The sequence below is a fragment of the Diaphorina citri genome, unplaced genomic scaffold (genome assembly GCF_000475195.1).
Source record: "Diaphorina citri unplaced genomic scaffold, Diaci psyllid genome assembly version 1.1 scaffold955, whole genome shotgun sequence".
NCBI lineage: Eukaryota > Metazoa > Arthropoda > Insecta > Hemiptera > Psyllidae > Diaphorina > Diaphorina citri.
In genome coordinates this window covers 98912-117705 of record NW_007378386.1, presented here as the reverse complement: position 1 = coordinate 117705, position 18794 = coordinate 98912, and the positions used below count along the sequence as shown (strand labels likewise).

The window sequence follows — 18794 nt, the reverse complement described above, 5'->3', positions numbered from 1 at the left end:
ACTTACCTAGGGCGCTGAACAAATCATTGCCTAGGAATGGAAAGCCCGGTCTATACTATAAGTCAGGATAGTATTACACACTTACCTAGAGCACTGAACAAATCATTGCCTAGGAATGGAAAGCCCGGTCTATACTATAAGTCAGGATAGTATTACATACTTACCTAGAGCGCTGAACAAATCATTGCCTAGGAATGGAAAGCCCGGTCTATACTATAAGTCAGGATAGTATTACATACTTACCTAGAGCGCTGAACAAATCATTGCCTAGGAATGGAAAGCCCGGTCTACACTATAAGTCAGGATAGTATTACATACTTACCTAGAGCGCTGAACAAATCATTGCCTAGGAATGGAAAGCCCGGTCTATACTATAAGTCAGGATAGTATTACATGCTTACCTAGAGCACTGAACAAATCATTGCCTAGGAATGGAAAGCCCGGTCTACACTATAAGTCAGGATAGTATTACATACTTACCTAGAGCACTGAACAAATCATTGCCTAGGAATGGAAAGCCCGGTCTACACTATAAGTCAGGATAGTATTACATACTTACCTAGAGCACTGAACAAATCATTGCCTAGGAATGGAAAGCCCGGTCTACACTATAAGTCAGGATAGTATTACATACTTACCTAGAGCACTGAACAAATCATTGCCTAGGAATGGAAAGCCCGGTCTATACTATAAGTCAGGATAGTATTACACACTTACCTAGAGCACTGAACAAATCATTGCCTAGGAATGGAAAGCCCGGTCTACACTATAAGTCAGGATAGTATTACATACTTACCTAGAGCACTGAACAAATCATTGCCTAGGAATGGAAAGCCCGGTCTACACTATAAGTCAGGATAGTATTACATACTTACCTAGAGCACTGAACAAATCATTGCCTAGGAATGGAAAGCCCGGTCTACACTATAAGTCAGGATAGTATTACATACTTACCTAGAGCACTGAACAAATCATTGCCTAGGAATGGAAAGCCCGGTCTACACTATAAGTCAGGATAGTATTACATACTTACCTAGAGCACTGAACAAATCATTGCCTAGGAATGGAAAGCCCGGTCTATACTATAAGTCAGGATAGTATTACACACTTACCTAGAGCACTGAACAAATCATTGCCTAGGAATGGAAAGCCCGGTCTACACTATAAGTCAGGATAGTATTACATACTTACCTAGAGCACTGAACAAATCATTGCCTAGGAATGGAAAGCCCGGTCTACACTATAAGTCAGGATAGTATTACATACTTACCTAGAGCACTGAACAAATCATTGCCTAGGAATGGAAAGCCCGGTCTACACTATAAGTCAGGATAGTATTACATACTTACCTAGAGCACTGAACAAATCATTGCCTAGGAATGGAAAGCCCGGTCTACACTATAAGTCAGGATAGTATTACATACTTACCTAGAGCACTGAACAAATCATTGCCTAGGAATGGAAAGCCCGGTCTATACTATAAGTCAGGATAGTATTACACACTTACCTAGAGCACTGAACAAATCATTGCCTAGGAATGGAAAGCCCGGTCTACACTATAAGTCAGGATAGTATTACATACTTACCTAGAGCACTGAACAAATCATTGCCTAGGAATGGAAAGCCCGGTCTACACTATAAGTCAGGATAGTATTACATACTTACCTAGAGCACTGAACAAATCATTGCCTAGGAATGGAAAGCCCGGTCTACACTATAAGTCAGGATAGTATTACATACTTACCTAGAGCACTGAACAAATCATTGCCTAGGAATGGAAAGCCCGGTCTACACTATAAGTCAGGATAGTATTACATACTTACCTAGAGCACTGAACAAATCATTGCCTAGGAATGGAAAGCCCGGTCTATACTATAAGTCAGGATAGTATTACACACTTACCTAGAGCACTGAACAAATCATTGCCTAGGAATGGAAAGCCCGGTCTACACTATAAGTCAGGATAGTATTACATACTTACCTAGAGCACTGAACAAATCATTGCCTAGGAATGGAAAGCCCGGTCTACACTATAAGTCAGGATAGTATTACATACTTAGTCAGGATAGTATTACATACTTACCTAGGGCGCTGAACAAATCATTGCCTAGGAATGGAAAGCCCGGTCTATACTATAAGTCAGGATAGTATTACATACTTACCTAGAGCACTGAACAAATCATTGCCTAGGAATGGAAAGCCCGGTCTATTGGCCAATACTATAAGGCGGAAGTCAGGGTGGGCAGGGATGATGGTGGGGGCACCCACGCGAGGGTCAGAGGGGGGGACGATACGTCGACCGTCCGACAGGATCATCTCGCCACTCTCTACAAGCGTCTGAGGAAACAAAAAGGATATACCAATTGATAGAATAGAATAATAATAATAGAATAGAATAGAATAGAATATACCTTGTTTATCCTGCCCGAATAGGACTGAAAAGTTCCTTTACCCCAGCAGTCTAAACAAGGTCTCGTATATTTGATGGGTTAGAGAATAATACATACAACTAACAATTCAGTAAAAAGACCTTGCTTAACAAGAAAAAAAAAGGAAAAAAAATAATAATACTGCTTATTTATACTGCTCGCATAGGGCTGAAAAGTCCCTTTACTCCAGCAGTAGGCTACTACTATTATTGCGGTCAAACTCTCAAATACACCTTGTTTATTCTGCTCGAATGGGACCAAAAAGTCCCTTTACCCCACAAGGTCTCGTGTAGTTTATGGGTTTAAGAACACAATACAATACACTATGAAATGATTTGCTTGATACAGAACCTCCCTAACACTTCAAAAACGTTTGGGAACAGTCCCTTGTTCTCCAAACAAGTCTTCCTTCCTACGATTTTTTTACCCCCTCTGGCTAGCACTTACCGAAAATGGTAGAGCTTTTTTTTAAGAGGTTTGATAGAAGGAACTGTAACTGCTAAGGTCTTATCCTCGCTTGATACAGAACCTCCCTAACACTTCAAAAACGTTTGGGAACAGTCCCTTGTTCTCCAAACAAGTCTTCCTTCCTACGATTTTTTTTACCCCCTCTGGCTACCACTTACCGAAAATGGTAGAGCTTTTTTTTAAGAGGTTTGATAGAAGGAACTGTAACTGCTAAGGTCTTATCCTCCCGAAATCGAAGGGAGAAGGAAGACAGGATAGGAGAGCGCCAGCCGTTCCAAGAACGAATATTATCCGTTCAGGATAACATCCGCCCCGGGCGGGAATCGACCTCGCGGCCTAGCGCTTACAAGGCAGACGCACTACCAACCAAACTAACCAGGCTGGCAATCAGTGATCATAGAAATAAACTGTTCAGAGCAATAAATATTTCAATTTCAAATAAAAATCAGGGGAGGAAAAAGGACTCTCACCTTGAGTATACAGACGACATGGGTGGGGGCTTTATCTGCCTCGTCTACAACAAGTACATGCCCGGCCCTGACCGCCTGAATAAGAGGGGAATCCTGATAGGACACTTTCCCCTGTACTACTACAGGTTGTACTGTGAGTGATTGAACTGTGGTGTCCCTGAAATAGAGTGGGGGCCGAGATTAGGCACCAATTTTAAAGGTATACTAAAAGATTCAATTTAGAATTTTAAAGAAAAATTTTCAGAGAAGAAAAAAAAAATAATAATGATAACACTAAATAATAAATGACATCCCAAGGGAATTTAATTTAATGATCGGAATTTTATCTGCTGAGGAATTAAATTCGCCCCGGGCGAGAATCAAACCCGCAACCTGGTGCTTTTTAATGGCAGGATTTAAACATAGTGAGCTCTTCCAACCAACCGGAAATATGTAGGTGTCCTTTTAATTTTGCCATTTAAAAGCTTCAAGAAGATCCATTTTAAAAGTAAGAAAGAATGGAAGAAAAAAATTAGGATTCTCACCTATGTAGTTGAATATAATCCCGGGGTCTACCGAGTAACTGAAGGAGCTTATCCGTGATCTTGTTCTTACCAACGCCTGAAATTAAAATGAACCATTTTGCTTTACATACAGACACTACATTTTCAAAAATATTTGCACAAAAATAGATATTTTTTTTAGGAGAAAACCAGACGTTCCGAGAACGGGAATAGATCCCGCAACTTAGCGATTACTAGGCTGGCGATTTTGAGATCTACTGCAACAACAAGAAACTTTTTCGATTCAATTTTCGTTTAAGATGTCTAAAGATAAATAGCCGAAGGTTCATTTGGCCTTTTTAAGGATTAAAAGACCAAAAAATCATATAATTTGCCACTCTATAGAAAACTTTTGCCGTTCTTTGGTATTTGATTTGCCGTAACTCCGGTACACTTACCTTGGTTCCCCACAAGTAGCAAATGCTCCCCGATGCTGAAGTCCTGCACAATCCGCTCCAGCATTTCCACATGTTGAGGTACATCATAGAACAGCACCGACGGGATTTTGGACCGAGAGTCCTGGGTTCGATACCGGGGGACGCGCGTTTTCCCGATGGTGACATAGTCTGGGTCGGTGAGGGAGATGGAGGGGGGACGGAGTTTGGAGGGAGGAGAGGAGGGGAGGATGTGGTGCGATTGGAGGAGGGAGGTGAACGTGTGACGAATGAGAGGGGGGAGAAATCTGAAAGAAAAATAGAAAGTAACAAGTATGATAAAAATCGGAAGAACAAATAGTGAGTACATACCTACTGTAGAAAAGTACTACATCTGACCTGTGACAAAATTGACTGATCTGAGTCTGAAAGACGAAATAGTACTACAAAAGTATGGCAAATATTGCAAATATTTCAACGGGTTACTTTCTGGTGTTCTCGTGTTGACCCAGCACCTAAATGGGAAGTATTGTGTCTCTTCTCGCCCATCTGATGAGAGACATACTACGGGACGGGCATGCCGCATGCTACAACACAGGCCACAAGCGTCTAATGTAGCAGTTGTTCCATTGCTACGAAATAAGAACGGCGGTGGAACACTCATCTTAAAAAACTAAAAAAAAAAGTTTAAGCTTTGATAGAGGGAACTGTAACTGCTAAGGTCTTGTCGTCTCGAGAGCAAAGAAAAAAGACAAGATAGGAGAAAACCAGTCGTTCCGAGAACGAACCTTATGTGTTTCGAATAAAATCCGCCGCTCCATTGTCGAAAAAAAAAAACGGGGGGGGGAACACTCCTAAAAAAAAAAAAAAAAAAAAAAAAAAAAAAATGGAAGAAAAAACGATGAAAATTGAGGAAAAAACAATTATTTTAATCAATTATCTCCAATAATGTGAAGAAAAAATGAACTCTTTTTCTATGGTTTTTAGGTGAAAAAAAGTTTATAAAACGTTCGATTTCAACCTGGGACGAAAAGACTTTCTCCTAAACAGACAAGGTTCGTTCCCTGAACTGCTGGCTTTCTCTTATCCTGTCCTTCTTATGTCTTTGATTTCCGGACAATAAGACTTCCATTGTTACAGCTCCCTCTATCAAACTTATTAAAAAGCTTGACATGTGTAACACTCGGTATACTACTTACTTATGACATGTGTAACACTCGGTATACTACTTACTTGGCTAGACAAGCACCCTGTATGTTGTCCCACAAGTCTTGCTGTTCTGGGAACGCGTACATACGATGTGCTATTCTCAATAGTTGTCGCGTAGAGAGAGAGGCTGAGAGAGATTGCATGGCGGGGTCTTTACTGCGGCGTAGGGCTTGAATTACGCGAAGGAGTTTGTCCAAACTGGGAGGTATTGAGCCGTACTGAAAAGAAGGAGAATTTCCAGATGGTTTAGAATAGAATAAAAAGAGCTATTTGCCCAAGGCTCCGTGGAAAACATTTACGGGAAACGAACCCGGTACCCCAAATAGCAGTGCCAAAATCGGACAAATCGTTCAAGAGTTATGGCGAAACAAAAATTTCCTTGTAAAAAAATTCGATCGGGCTAAAAATCCAATGAGAGAAATTTTCTTCCGCCGTTGAACATGTCTGCTGCTTAACTTCTATTGACATTGTAAATGGATAAGTTTTGTCTCCTACTCAAGTAGAAAAAAACAAAGCTTTTATCTTCTTGCCAGACAAGAAGAAATGTGCTGGTTCGAATCCCAACCAAGGCATATAAAACAAATGTCTATTTACTAAACTTACTTACCAGAGATTCAATCAGATGAGCCTCTTCGTTGATGTTCAAATTTCTAACCTCCTGGAATAGGAACAGGGATAGGATTTCAGGAGACATCCAAGAATTACTCGAACCTGCAACACAACATAATGAGGGACATACTAAGAGAGAGCCGTGCTACGACAAAGACCACACGAGTCTAAAGTACCACATGTTTTATCGCTGCGAAATAAAAACGACGGTAGCCAGCCTAGTTAGCTTTGTGGGTAGCGCACCTGCCTTTTAAGCGCTAGGTCGCGGGATTCATTCCCGCCGTCGGCAAACTTTATCCTAAACAGATAAGGTTCGTTCTCGGAACGGCTGACTTTCTCCTATCCTGTCTTCCTTCTCTCTACGATTTCGGGACGATAAGACCATAGCAGTTACAGTTCCCTCTGTCAAACCTCTTTAAAAAAAAACAATTCCTTCTATCAAACTTCGTGGAGAAATGCTATTTACACCGGGCAGCGGCAATAGGTACCAGCTAAGCAACGTGCGCGTGGTTTGTTTGCGGATGGGTGGCCAATTGGCCATCTGGGTAATCGGATTTTTCCGGCCCCAGGCGGGGTGAGGTTAATCTTCTATTTAACTTACTGGGTGACTCAGCCGTAGCTAGTATTCTAAAGTCGGGATGTATCCTTAGAACACCCGGTATAGACTGTCCTTGGTTCGATTCCAGTAGAGCGTCATATCTATCATGTCTTAATAGTCGCGTACCATCATACAACTGTAACTCTCTATCATGAACTAGTCTGAAAATAATGCAGAAAATTTTACTCAACGCCAAAGTTTAAAACTAAAGAAGGAAAAAAAAAACAAACAAACAATCATCTAAACAAGCAGAGCCCGGTCTATACTATAAGTCAGGATAGTATTACATACTTACCTAGAGCGCTGAACAAATCATTGCCTAGGAATGGAAAGCCCGGTCCATACTATAAGTCAGGATAGTATTACATGCTTACCTAGAGCACTGAACAAATCATTGCCTAGGAATGGAAAGCCCGGTCTATACTATAAGTCAGGATAGTATTACATACTTACCTAGAGCACTGAACAAATCATTGCCTAGGAATGGAAAGCCCGGTCTATACTATAAGTCAGGAATGTCAGGATAGTATTACATACTTACCTAGGGCGCTGAACAAATCATTGCCTAGGAATGGAAAGCCCGGTCTATTGGCCAATACTATTAGGCGGAAGTCAGGGTGGGCAGGGATGATGGTGGGGGCACCCACGCGAGGGTCAGAGGGGGGGACGATACGTCTACCGTCCGATAGGATCATCTCTCCACTCTCTACAAGCGTCTGAGGAAACAAAAAGGATATACCAATTGCTATTAGGCGGAAGTCAGGGTGGGCAGGGATGATGGTGGGGGCACCCACGCGAGGGTCAGAGGGGGGGACGATACGTCGACCGTCCGATAGGATCATCTCTCCACTCTCTACAAGCGTCTGAGGAAACAAAAAGGATATACCAATTTGCTTATTTCTAAAAAGCATGTAAAAGTAAAAAAGTATGTAACAAAGAGAATGAGATATTACAGCAAAAATAATCGAGTACTTCTGAACAATTGTACTTACAAAGAAAAAAATGGTGAAATCCCCTCAAAAAACCATCTGTGGTGAAAAAAAACGCAAAGTCTTGAATTTAAATAAGTTATAACTTGTACCTTTGTAGCACACACAGTGTACTAGCATAAAAAAAAGTAGTGAAATCCCCTCAAAAAACCCATTTTGTGGAAAAGTACGCCAAGTCCTGTCTCCAAATAAGTTCTACATTTTTTTTCTAATTGTCTTACCTTTGTTTAAAAAAAGTAGTGACATTCCCTCAAAAAACCATTTGTGGAGAAGTACACCGCCAAGTCTTGAATCCAAAATTTTCTTACCTTTGTAGCACACACAGTGTGCTAGCATGTACGCGATGCAAGCCGTCCAGCACGGCTAGGTGTCCGGAGAGGGCCGCGTTTACGAGTGCGCTGTTCTGCCACACCGTGTCACCGTCAAGCTTGGTGCTACGCTGCTGCAGGAGGTCTCGAGCCGTCATGTCCTGAGGGAATAGGGGGAAAACATATTGAAAGAGAAATCTCTTAAGGTAGAATGATACGATGTAGCAGAGTGACATATAATCTGGCTTTGTTTTTCTCCTTTACTGGATGCCAGACTCTGACACTCGTATTTATGAACAAGAATGATCGTTCTTAGATCAGTCTCAAGTCAAAATTGACCAATCAAATGCCTTGAGACTATGCTTAGCACGAACTTAAGAGCCAGCATTTTGTTAATAAATATGGGTGTTAGTTCTAAACCAGACCAAGCTGGTCTGCTTCCTGAATAAAATCCCCCAGCCAGACTAAACTGGTCTACTCCCCATATGTATAAAGTCCCCCAGTCAGACTAGAAGAAAGAAAGACTGTAGGCCAGACTCTTAAAATCTGAAGTTAAGCAACGTTGAGTAACGTTAGTATTCGGATGGGTGTTTGGCTTTTCTCGACCAGACTCAGACTGGGTGAGATTAATGTGAAACTTGTCTCTGAATGAAAGTTAAAACCCCGTCATTAAAGATAAAGACCTTACACAGCCTTGGAAATTAAACCCGAAGAGAGAGAGAGAGAGAGAGAGAGAGAGAGAGAGAGAGAGAGAGAAAAGATCTAGTAAAACGGTCGTTTTGCGGACGTCAAAAACTAGATATTACCTGGTATAAAGTAATGGGTTCAACAATATAGCCCAAAGTCTTGGCGTATTGGTTGACTAGTGTGGTTTTGTCACAACCTCTTGGACCATACACACGTCTGAGGCAGTGTGTAGTTATAAGTATTAGAGGTCGTTTTGCGGACGTCAAGGAGATTACCTGATACAAAGCAATGGGTTCGACAATATAGCCCAAAGTCTTGGCGTATTGGTTGACTAGTGTGGTTTTGCCACAACCTCTAGGTCCAACTATACAGACGTCTGAGGCAGAGTTCAGTTTGAAGAGAGAGGAGAGACATGAGTTCTGGTACGAGGTGGGAATGTATTGGCCGTGACTTGGGGATGAGGGGGGTGAAGGTGGCTGAAACAGAAACAAAATATTTTATCAATGTCTAGCTGGGGGATGTTAAACAGAGAGTAGACTAGTGTCCAGCTGTGGGATTATAAACAGGGAGGAGAACAGCTAACCCTAACCAGCTTAGCTAGCTGGCAGTTCTTCAAAGGGCTCTCTGCTGTTAAAGAACCAGCAAAAGTCCTCACAATGGTTGACTGCAGTTCAGGACGAGTCAATCAAACATGGCTAGAGACCATCACCCCGATGTATGGCAGAAAAAAAGATATCCTTTCTTCATTCTGCCATCACCATTCAACTACAGCTGAAGCCGCTACAATAACTTACACTAGGTGAAACAGTTCAAACAATAAAAATCATTTTTGAGGTGGAATGATAAAATATGACTTTTAACGATGCCGTTATAGGCAAAGATGGCAGGCCATCGGAATCCGTTCCGTTTAGGAAAATACTACAACTCTTACCGGTTCAGAAGTGTCCATCTGGTCGTTATAATTGGGTGGTACTCCTAAGGAACTCATAATAGACTGAACCAGACTGGATGCCTCCTTGGAAACGCTTACACAGCCTTGGAAAAAAAACCCGAAGAGAGAGAGAGAGAGAGAGAGAGAGAGAGAGAGAGAGAGAGAGAAAAGATCTAGTAAAACGGTCGTTTTGCGGACGTCAAAAACTAGATATTACCTGGTATAAAGTAATGGGTTCAACAATATAGCCCAAAGTCTTGGCGTATTGGTTGACTAGTGTGGTTTTACCACAACAACTAGGACCATACACACGTCTGAGGCAGTAGTTATATGTATTAGAGGTCGTTTTGCGGACGCCAAGGATATTACCTGATACAAAGCGATGGGTTCGACAATATAGCCCAAAGTCTTGGCGTATTGGTTGACTAGTGTGGTTTTGTCACAACCTCTTGGACCATACACACGTCTGAGGCAGTAGTTATATGTATTAGAGGTCGTTTTGCGGACGCCAAGGATATTACCTGATACAAAGCGATGGGTTCGACAATATAGCCCAAAGTCTTGGCGTATTGGTTGACTAGTGTGGTTTTGTCACAACCTCTTGGACCATACACACGTCTGAGGCAGTAGTTATATGTATTAGAGGTCGTTTTGCGGACGCCAAGGATATTACCTGATACAAAGCGATGGGTTCGACAATATAGCCCAAAGTCTTGGCGTATTGGTTGACTAGTGTGGTTTTGTCACAACCTCTTGGACCATACACACGTCTGAGGCAGTAGTTATATGTATTAGAGGTCGTTTTGCGGACGCCAAGGATATTACCTGATACAAAGCGATGGGTTCGACAATATAGCCCAAAGTCTTGGCGTATTGGTTGACTAGTGTGGTTTTGTCACAACCTCTTGGACCATACACACGTCTGAGGCAGTAGTTATATGTATTAGAGGTCGTTTTGCGGACGCCAAGGATATTACCTGATACAAAGCGATGGGTTCGACAATATAGCCCAAAGTCTTGGCGTATTGGTTGACTAGTGTGGTTTTGTCACAACCTCTTGGACCATACACACGTCTGAGGCAGTAGTTATATGTATTAGAGGTCGTTTTGCGGACGCCAAGGATATTACCTGATACAAAGCGATGGGTTCGACAATATAGCCCAAAGTCTTGGCGTATTGGTTGACTAGTGTGGTTTTGTCACAACCTCTTGGACCATACACACGTCTGAGGCAGTAGTTATATGTATTAGAGGTCGTTTTGCGGACGCCAAGGATATTACCTGATACAAAGCGATGGGTTCGACAATATAGCCCAAAGTCTTGGCGTATTGGTTGACTAGTGTGGTTTTGTCACAACCTCTTGGACCATACACACGTCTGAGGCAGTAGTTATATGTATTAGAGGTCGTTTTGCGGACGCCAAGGATATTACCTGATACAAAGCGATGGGTTCGACAATATAGCCCAAAGTCTTGGCGTATTGGTTGACTAGTGTGGTTTTGTCACAACCTCTTGGACCATACACACGTCTGAGGCAGTAGTTATATGTATTAGAGGTCGTTTTGCGGACGCCAAGGATATTACCTGATACAAAGCGATGGGTTCGACAATATAGCCCAAAGTCTTGGCGTATTGGTTGACTAGTGTGGTTTTGTCACAACCTCTTGGACCATACACACGTCTGAGGCAGTAGTTATATGTATTAGAGGTCGTTTTGCGGACGCCAAGGATATTACCTGATACAAAGCGATGGGTTCGACAATATAGCCCAAAGTCTTGGCGTATTGGTTGACTAGTGTGGTTTTGTCACAACCTCTTGGACCATACACACGTCTGAGGCAGTAGTTATATGTATTAGAGGTCGTTTTGCGGACGCCAAGGATATTACCTGATACAAAGCGATGGGTTCGACAATATAGCCCAAAGTCTTGGCGTATTGGTTGACTAGTGTGGTTTTGTCACAACCTCTTGGACCATACACACGTCTGAGGCAGTAGTTATATGTATTAGAGGTCGTTTTGCGGACGCCAAGGATATTACCTGATACAAAGCGATGGGTTCGACAATATAGCCCAAAGTCTTGGCGTATTGGTTGACTAGTGTGGTTTTGTCACAACCTCTTGGACCATACACACGTCTGAGGCCACAGGATACAAGCTTAGTCAACGCATCTCGGTTGATGTGCGGGAATTCTGCAGTAAGCATTGTGAGAGTGTCCTGCAACATAGTAGAGGGAGCTATGCAATGAGAAAGTAAGGATCTTGATTAGGAAATCAGATTGAAACTTCGCGGAATCAGATGGGAACAAAAGCTTTGCACTTCGCGACCGTTATGACGTAATATTACAGAAGAAAACCTGTTGAAAACATGTCGTCATCCTTTATAAATTCATAATGGTTGTTGGGACGTCAAAATTTCAAGAAATGTTTAAAATCCGCCCCGGGCGGGAATCGAACCCACGGCCTAGCGCTTACAAGGCAGACGCACTACCAACTAAGCTAACTAGGCTGGCAATTAAGGTTTGAAGGCTTTTTCTACCTTGCAAGCTCTAGATAGCTTGTTGGATCCCCGCCCGGGGCGAACTTTATCCACCAAGGCACCTATTTCATCTCACACTGAGACACCTATTTCATCTCACACTGAGGCACCTATTTCCAAAAAAAAAAAAAAAAAAAAAAAAAAAAAAAAAAAGTTGTGGTTAGTTTGGTGTATTTTTCTTTCTGGAAACGAAACAGATTCCGATGGCACGCCATCTTGGATTTCCTATAGTTTAGTTTTAGTAAAGGCGGCATTTCCGTTTCCAAAAGTTTATCAATTTTACTGTTGTTGATTGATTAACTGACTTATTGATTGATTAATTGACTTATTGATTGATAATGGTTTTAACTTTTACCGTCACTGTATAACTTGTCGCCAAATGGAGGGTATTGGCGACAAGCTACGGCCATCGCCACCTCACATTAATCTCATCCAGACTAAATAAATTCAGTGATCCATAAGACAACACTGATGTCGATAAGGGCTACGCCGGGTGTGATAAGGGCTTAAGCCTGGGTACTGATCCGTCATCCCGCGCGAAAAGTGTTCTACAAGACAACTGATGTATTCGATGTGTCCAAATTTGTGATCGATTGGAACACCAGGGGCCCCAGGGGCCCCTCTTTCTGTGATTTTTTATTAAAAGGCATGGCCGAACTTGTAGAAAATAATAAAAAATACGATCGCGCTGCGCGCTCCCTATTAGCTGCATAGTTATCCATCTAAATACATAAACGGTCCTCAAAATGTTGGTCGAGAGCGGAACATTTCTCTCCCGCAGTCTCTGCACTCTGTGTATTTCTTATGGAGATTTTAGGGATCAAAAATTGATCATATCTCAGGATCGGTTTAGATCCTTTCTTATTGCACACTAGACCATAAAAGGAATATTCCTACCAAATTTTCAGCTTTCTAGGTGTTGTGGTTCTCGAGATAGAGCGATCAGTGTGTGAACTATGAAATGTGAACTGTGAATGGATCTCGTTCTTATAACATAAGATTATTCCTACATTAGTAGGTAGCTAGGTAGTTTATTTATAGACACGTCCATTTGAAGGTATTTTTTTTTTTAAGACGTTTGACAGAGGGAACGGTAACTGCTATGGTCTTATCGTCCCGAAATCGAAGAGAGAAGGAAGACAGGATAGGAGGAAGCCAGTCGTTCCGAGAACGAAATCTACCTATGTATTTTTATTCAGGAAAGGGTTTACTTATCTATTCGAAGGGACTATTTGTGGACACAGCTTAGAATAGAATAGAATAGAATATACCTTGTTTATCCTGCCCGAATAGGACTGAAAAGTCCCTTTACCCCAGCAGTCTAAACAAGGTCTCGTATATTTGATGGGTTAAAGAATAATACATACAACTAACAATTCAGTACTCAGTAAAAAAACTCAGTAAAAAGACCTTGCTTAACTAGAAAAAAAAAGGGTAAACTACTAGGTGGTAGTAGAGAATGACAATAATAGAGGGAGCTGTAACTGGTAAGGTCTTATCGTCCCGAAATCGAAGAGAGAAGGAAGACAGGATAGGAGGAAGCCAGTCGTTCCGAGAACGAAATCTACCTATGTATTTTTATTCAGGAAAGGGTTTACTTATCTATTCGAAGGGACTATTTGTGAACACAGCTTAGAATAGAATAGTTAGAATAGAATAGAATAGAATAGAATAGAATAGAATAGAATAGAATAGAATAGAATATAGGTATCTTGTTTATCCTGCCCGAATAGGACTGAAAAGTCCCTTTACCCCAGCAGTCTAAACAAGGTCTCGTATATTTGATGGGTTAAAGAATAATACATACAACTAACAATTCAGTAAAAAGACCTTGCTTAATACAGCTTAATACAGATTACAGACATAAAACTAGTTTATTAATTTATTTATTTCTTTCATAATAATATGAACTAACATTCAACAGACCAAGCATTTTTTGGGGGGGGCTCTACGTTTGCAAGACTTCCCTGGAGAACGTCGGTTGTCTCCCCCTCCTATCACTCAAGCTGGCGGGGGTTTCTCCTCTCTCTATTTCTTCTCCTCTCCCTCCTTCTTCTCCTCTCCCTCTACTCTTTCTTCTCCTCTCCCTCTTTCTTCTCCTCTCCCTCTTTTTTCTCCTCTCCCTCTTTTTTCTCTTCTCCCTCCTTCTTCTCTCCCTCCTTCTTCTCCTCTCCCTCCTTCTTCTCCTCTCCCTCTTTCTTCTCCTCTCCCTCAATATTAATACAGCTTAATACAGATTACAGACATACGAGTAAAACTAGTTTATTAATTTATTTATTTATTTATTTCGTAATAATATGAACTAACATTCAACAGACCAAGCATTTTTTGGGGGGCTCTATGTTTGCAAGACTTCCCTGGAGAACGTCGGTTGTCTCCCCCTCCTATCACTCGAGCTGGCGGGGGTTTCTCCTCTCTCTATGGATACAAGCTTAGTCAACGCATCTCGGTTGATGTGCGGGAATTCTGCAGTAAGCATTGTGAGAGTGTCCTGCAACATAGTAGAGGGAGCTATGCAATGAGAAAGTAAGGATCTTGATTAGGAAATCAGATTGAAACTTCGCGGAATCAGATAGGAACAAAGGCTTTGCACTTCGCGAACGTTATGACGTAATATTACAGAAGAAAACCCGTTGGAAACATGTCATCATCCTTTATAAATTCATAATAGTTGTTGGGGCGTCAAAATTTCAAGAAATGTTAGTGTAAAAAGTTGCTTTCAGATTTCAGGAACTCAGCCTTGTTGTTGGTTTGGGGCTGGAGGTTGAGAGAACAAAAACAATAATAGGTTTACCCACCTCTTATAAAATAAAGTAATACCGAACCTGAAGCGGGTAACTTATTTTACAGCACCTAGTAGGTAACTCAGTAGTAATACAAGGGTGGTGTTAGATCTGTTAGAAGAAAACAATTTACCGCTAAATAATTCACAGTCTGACTGTAATAACTTGGAGGCGGAACTTGTGGTTTATATCGACGCGGCATGTGTGGGGGCCTATTGTACAAATAAAATTGAAATGTTGAAGTGAAAAAAAAACTGGCTAATTTTCCTGGACTATTTTTTCACATTAAGTCTGTCTCTTGAGCTAACTCCTGAACAGTTTGTCTGATTTATAAGTAGTGCTTTATTTGGACTGTCAGCTGAGAACCCAATTAAAGTTTGAAGCCTTTTTCTACTCTGCAAGCTCTAGATAGCCCAAAGCTCTAGAGAGTTATGTACAAAATAAGGAAAGAAAAAAAAAAATATTTTGTTTTAATGTTCTTTAATCATTTCCCCCCATTACATTTCCGTCATGTTTTTGTAAATTGCCCTGAACACATCCTTTGGAGACATTTCACCCGGGGCGAACTTTATCCTAAACGGATAAGGTTCTTCTTCTCCTCTCCCTCTACTCTTTCTTCTCCTCTCCCTCTTTCTTCTCCTCTCCCTCTTTTTTCTCCTCTCCCTCCTTCTTCTCCTCTCCCTCTTTTTTCTCTTCTCCCTCCTTCTTCTCTCCCTCCTTCTTCTCTTCTAGGCTTAGTGCCAAACCAATGCAAAAAAAAAAAAATAGTACAGAAATTTTAGACCCCTTTTTCTTCCAATATGATCGTACAATCAGATTGCAAATTGCGAGGGACGCAAGGGAAAAATTGTACCAGGTCCAACAATGAAACACACTTACCAATATTTTCGCCGCTTTCGATAGATTATCGATGGGAAAATCGGGCAGTGATACGGTTCTGTTTCTCCTATCCTGTCTTCCTTCTCTCTTCGATTTAGGGACGATAAGACCATAGCAGTTACAGTTCCCTCTGTCAGACCTCTTAAAAAAAAAAAGTTGTAATAATTTGGTGTATTTTTCTTTCTGGGAAACGAAACCGATTCTGATGGCGCGCCATCTTGGATTTCCTATAGTTTAGTTTTAGTACAGGCGGCATTTCCGTTTCCAAAAGTTTATTAAATTTACTGTTGTTGATTGATTAATTGACTTATTGATTGATAATGGTTTTAACTTTTACCGTCACTGTATAACTTGTCGCCACCTCACATTAATCTCATCCAGACTTACTTAAATAAATTCAGTGATCCACAAGACAACTGATGAACTGATGTACTCGACGTGCCCAAATTTGTGATCGATTGGAACACCAGGGGGCCCAGGAGCCCCTCTTTCTGTAAGTCTCACAGTTTATTGAACCCCTCTAGTACACCCACTATTACCCACACTGAAGAGACTCACAAAAGCAAAGTGAGTAAGTACTTATTATTTGGGGTTTTGTGGGCGTTCCTTTCTTCCGACAGGCAAATGCCATAAAGCACATTCAATTACCCAAAGCACGTCAAAGTACCTATAATTCATTTCCGATATGATATTTATAGGAACCACCTACAGAGCTACTACGACTTGGCAAAGTGAGTAAGTACTTATTATTTGGGGTTTTGTGGGCGTTCCTTTCTTCCGACAGGCAAATGCCATAAAGCACATTCAAGTACCCTAGGCACGTCAATGTATCTATAATTCATTTCCGATGCAATATACCTACCTACCTACAGTACCTACATAGCTAGAGCTACTACGATTTTTTTTTTCTCAGGATTCTCCCTTCAAAACTCTTCCTCCGCACTGCTAGTGGTTATGCGAACTGTAGGTCTCACTCGTAAAAAGGGCCCTCTCACTGAGCTCCCGAAAGCCCATCGGGCCCAAAATTCATTGCGATTTTTCCGTGTACTCTAAAGAACACTTTTTGCCGAACTTCATCAAAATCGGACATACTGTTCGAGAGTTATGGTGAAAGGATTAGGATTAGACAGACAAACAGATCTACAGACAGACAGACAAAAAGGGACGGACTATTGTATTCGCTTCGGTGTCGTCTGTCTGTCACTCTGTTCCCATAGAAGGACTTATCCAAACCTAGTCGACCTATAGGTATATCAAATTAAAGGTCTTTTCACCAGGAACACGAAAGTGGTGGTGCAAATTTTGTCCAGAAAACTATAAAGCCAAAAAACTGGTTTTGGGGGGATTTTTTTCACATTTTCTCACATAATGATTCGTCGCAACAACGAGAACATTTCGCGCCTGGTGCGAAACATCGACACGTTTCGGCGAACCAATGAGATTGTGTTAACGAGCAGACCTGGTACGGATCGGAACAATAATGAGAAGGCTAATGATCCGCCCCGGGCGGGAATCGAACCCGCGGCCTAGCGCTTACAAGGCAGACGCACTACCAACTAAGCTAACTAGGCTGGCTGTACAATCAAATTGCAAATTGCGAGGGACGCAAAGGAAAAATTGTACCAGGTTCAACAATGAAACACACTTACCAATATTTTCGCCGCTTTCGATAGATTATCGATGGGAAAATCGGGCAGCGCTACAGTTCAAAGGGAGAACGGGCTCTAGTCTTGATTTTAAATCATTACATGAAAGTGAAATCAAAAAATCAAATCAAGAATAATAATAAACTGAATTTTTACCCGAACTCTCATTTCTATTAACGCTTCAGCCGAACCAGTGGTTCTGAGAACTGTAGAATTGACTCCAAAAGATGAACCTTAGTGGATTCCCAAATGCCCAATCGGACCCAAAGAGAAAATTAAATTGTCTTTGTGTACTGAATATTTCTGCGAACTTCACCAAAATCGGACATACTGTTCGAGAGTTATGGTGAAACGAACAGACAGACAAACAGATTTACAGACAGATGAACAGACCTACAGACAGACAAACAGACTACAGACAGACAAACAGATAAACAGACCTACAGACAGATGAACAGACCTACAGACAGACAAACAGACTACAGACAGATAAACAGACCTACAGACAGACAAACAGACTACAGACAGACAAACAGACTACAGACAGACAAACAGACTACAGACAGACAAACAGATAAACAGACCTACAGATAAACAAATAGACTACAGACAGACAAACAGATCTACAGACAGAAAAAACAGACTACAGACAGACAAACAGACCTACAGACAGACAAACAGACCTACAGATAGACAAACAGACAGATAAACAGACCTACAGACAGAAAAAACAGACTACAGACAAGCAGACTACAGACAGACAGACAAATGCAAAATTTCCATCAGGCGTTTACCAGGCGAGCGTCTCGAGTTAAAACCCAAATCTTACCCTGTTCGATCAAAAATCAGCACTATCAAGAAAGAGGGGGGAAAAAAACCTCCTCTATTGTTTCCCTCAATTTGATTTTCTCTCAACACAAGTGTGATAGCATGTCAAAAAGGCATTAACAACATTTAATCAAAAACATTGAATTGCCTATAACCTACTAGTTTTATTTTTCCAAGATAGAGGAATAGAGGTTCTTAAAAGATATTAGCTACTCAAAGTACTTTCGACCCTATTTCAATGCACAAGAGTTTTTTTTTTTTTTTTTTTTTTTTAGAGGTTTGATAGAGGGAACTGTATTAACAACTGAGATATTATCGTTTTTGGATGCTCCAAAATTTTCGAAGTCTGGCCTACAGTACAGGAGAAAAATGAAGCTCGAAAGTAGAGGAGGGGGGTGGCCGGGCCCCCTCGACCCCAATTTCTCGGAGTCTGACGTACAGTAAAGGAGGGTCCCTCGCCCCCTCCCCCCCCCCCAAAAAACGGCCCCCAAAACAGACAACACTT

General features: G+C 41.4%; 2 protein-coding genes across 2 annotated transcripts in view; both read right to left on the bottom strand.

Annotated features, from left to right (window-relative positions):
* Positions 1 to 2171: 2171 nt before the first annotated feature.
* On the bottom strand, positions 2172 to 9711 carry LOC103513324 (von Willebrand factor A domain-containing protein 8; the record flags this gene model as incomplete). Its single annotated transcript, XM_008478142.3, is given in 10 exon segments — positions 2172 to 2337; positions 3368 to 3524; positions 3892 to 3967; positions 4308 to 4591; positions 5517 to 5710; positions 6100 to 6203; positions 6703 to 6860; positions 7997 to 8157; positions 8959 to 9159; positions 9615 to 9711. Coding segments are annotated over 10 exon segments (1558 nt in total), but the record flags the coding sequence as incomplete, so codon positions are not given.
* A 4780-nt stretch (positions 9712 to 14491) lies between these two features.
* The window catches only part of LOC103513327 (von Willebrand factor A domain-containing protein 8), a gene marked incomplete in the record, with an annotated part of 28345 nt that continues 24042 nt past the window's right edge, over positions 14492 to 18794 (bottom strand). Inside the window, 1 exon segment of the mRNA XM_008478145.3 lies at positions 14492 to 14644. Coding sequence (XP_008476367.1) covers positions 14492 to 14644 — 153 coding nt within the window.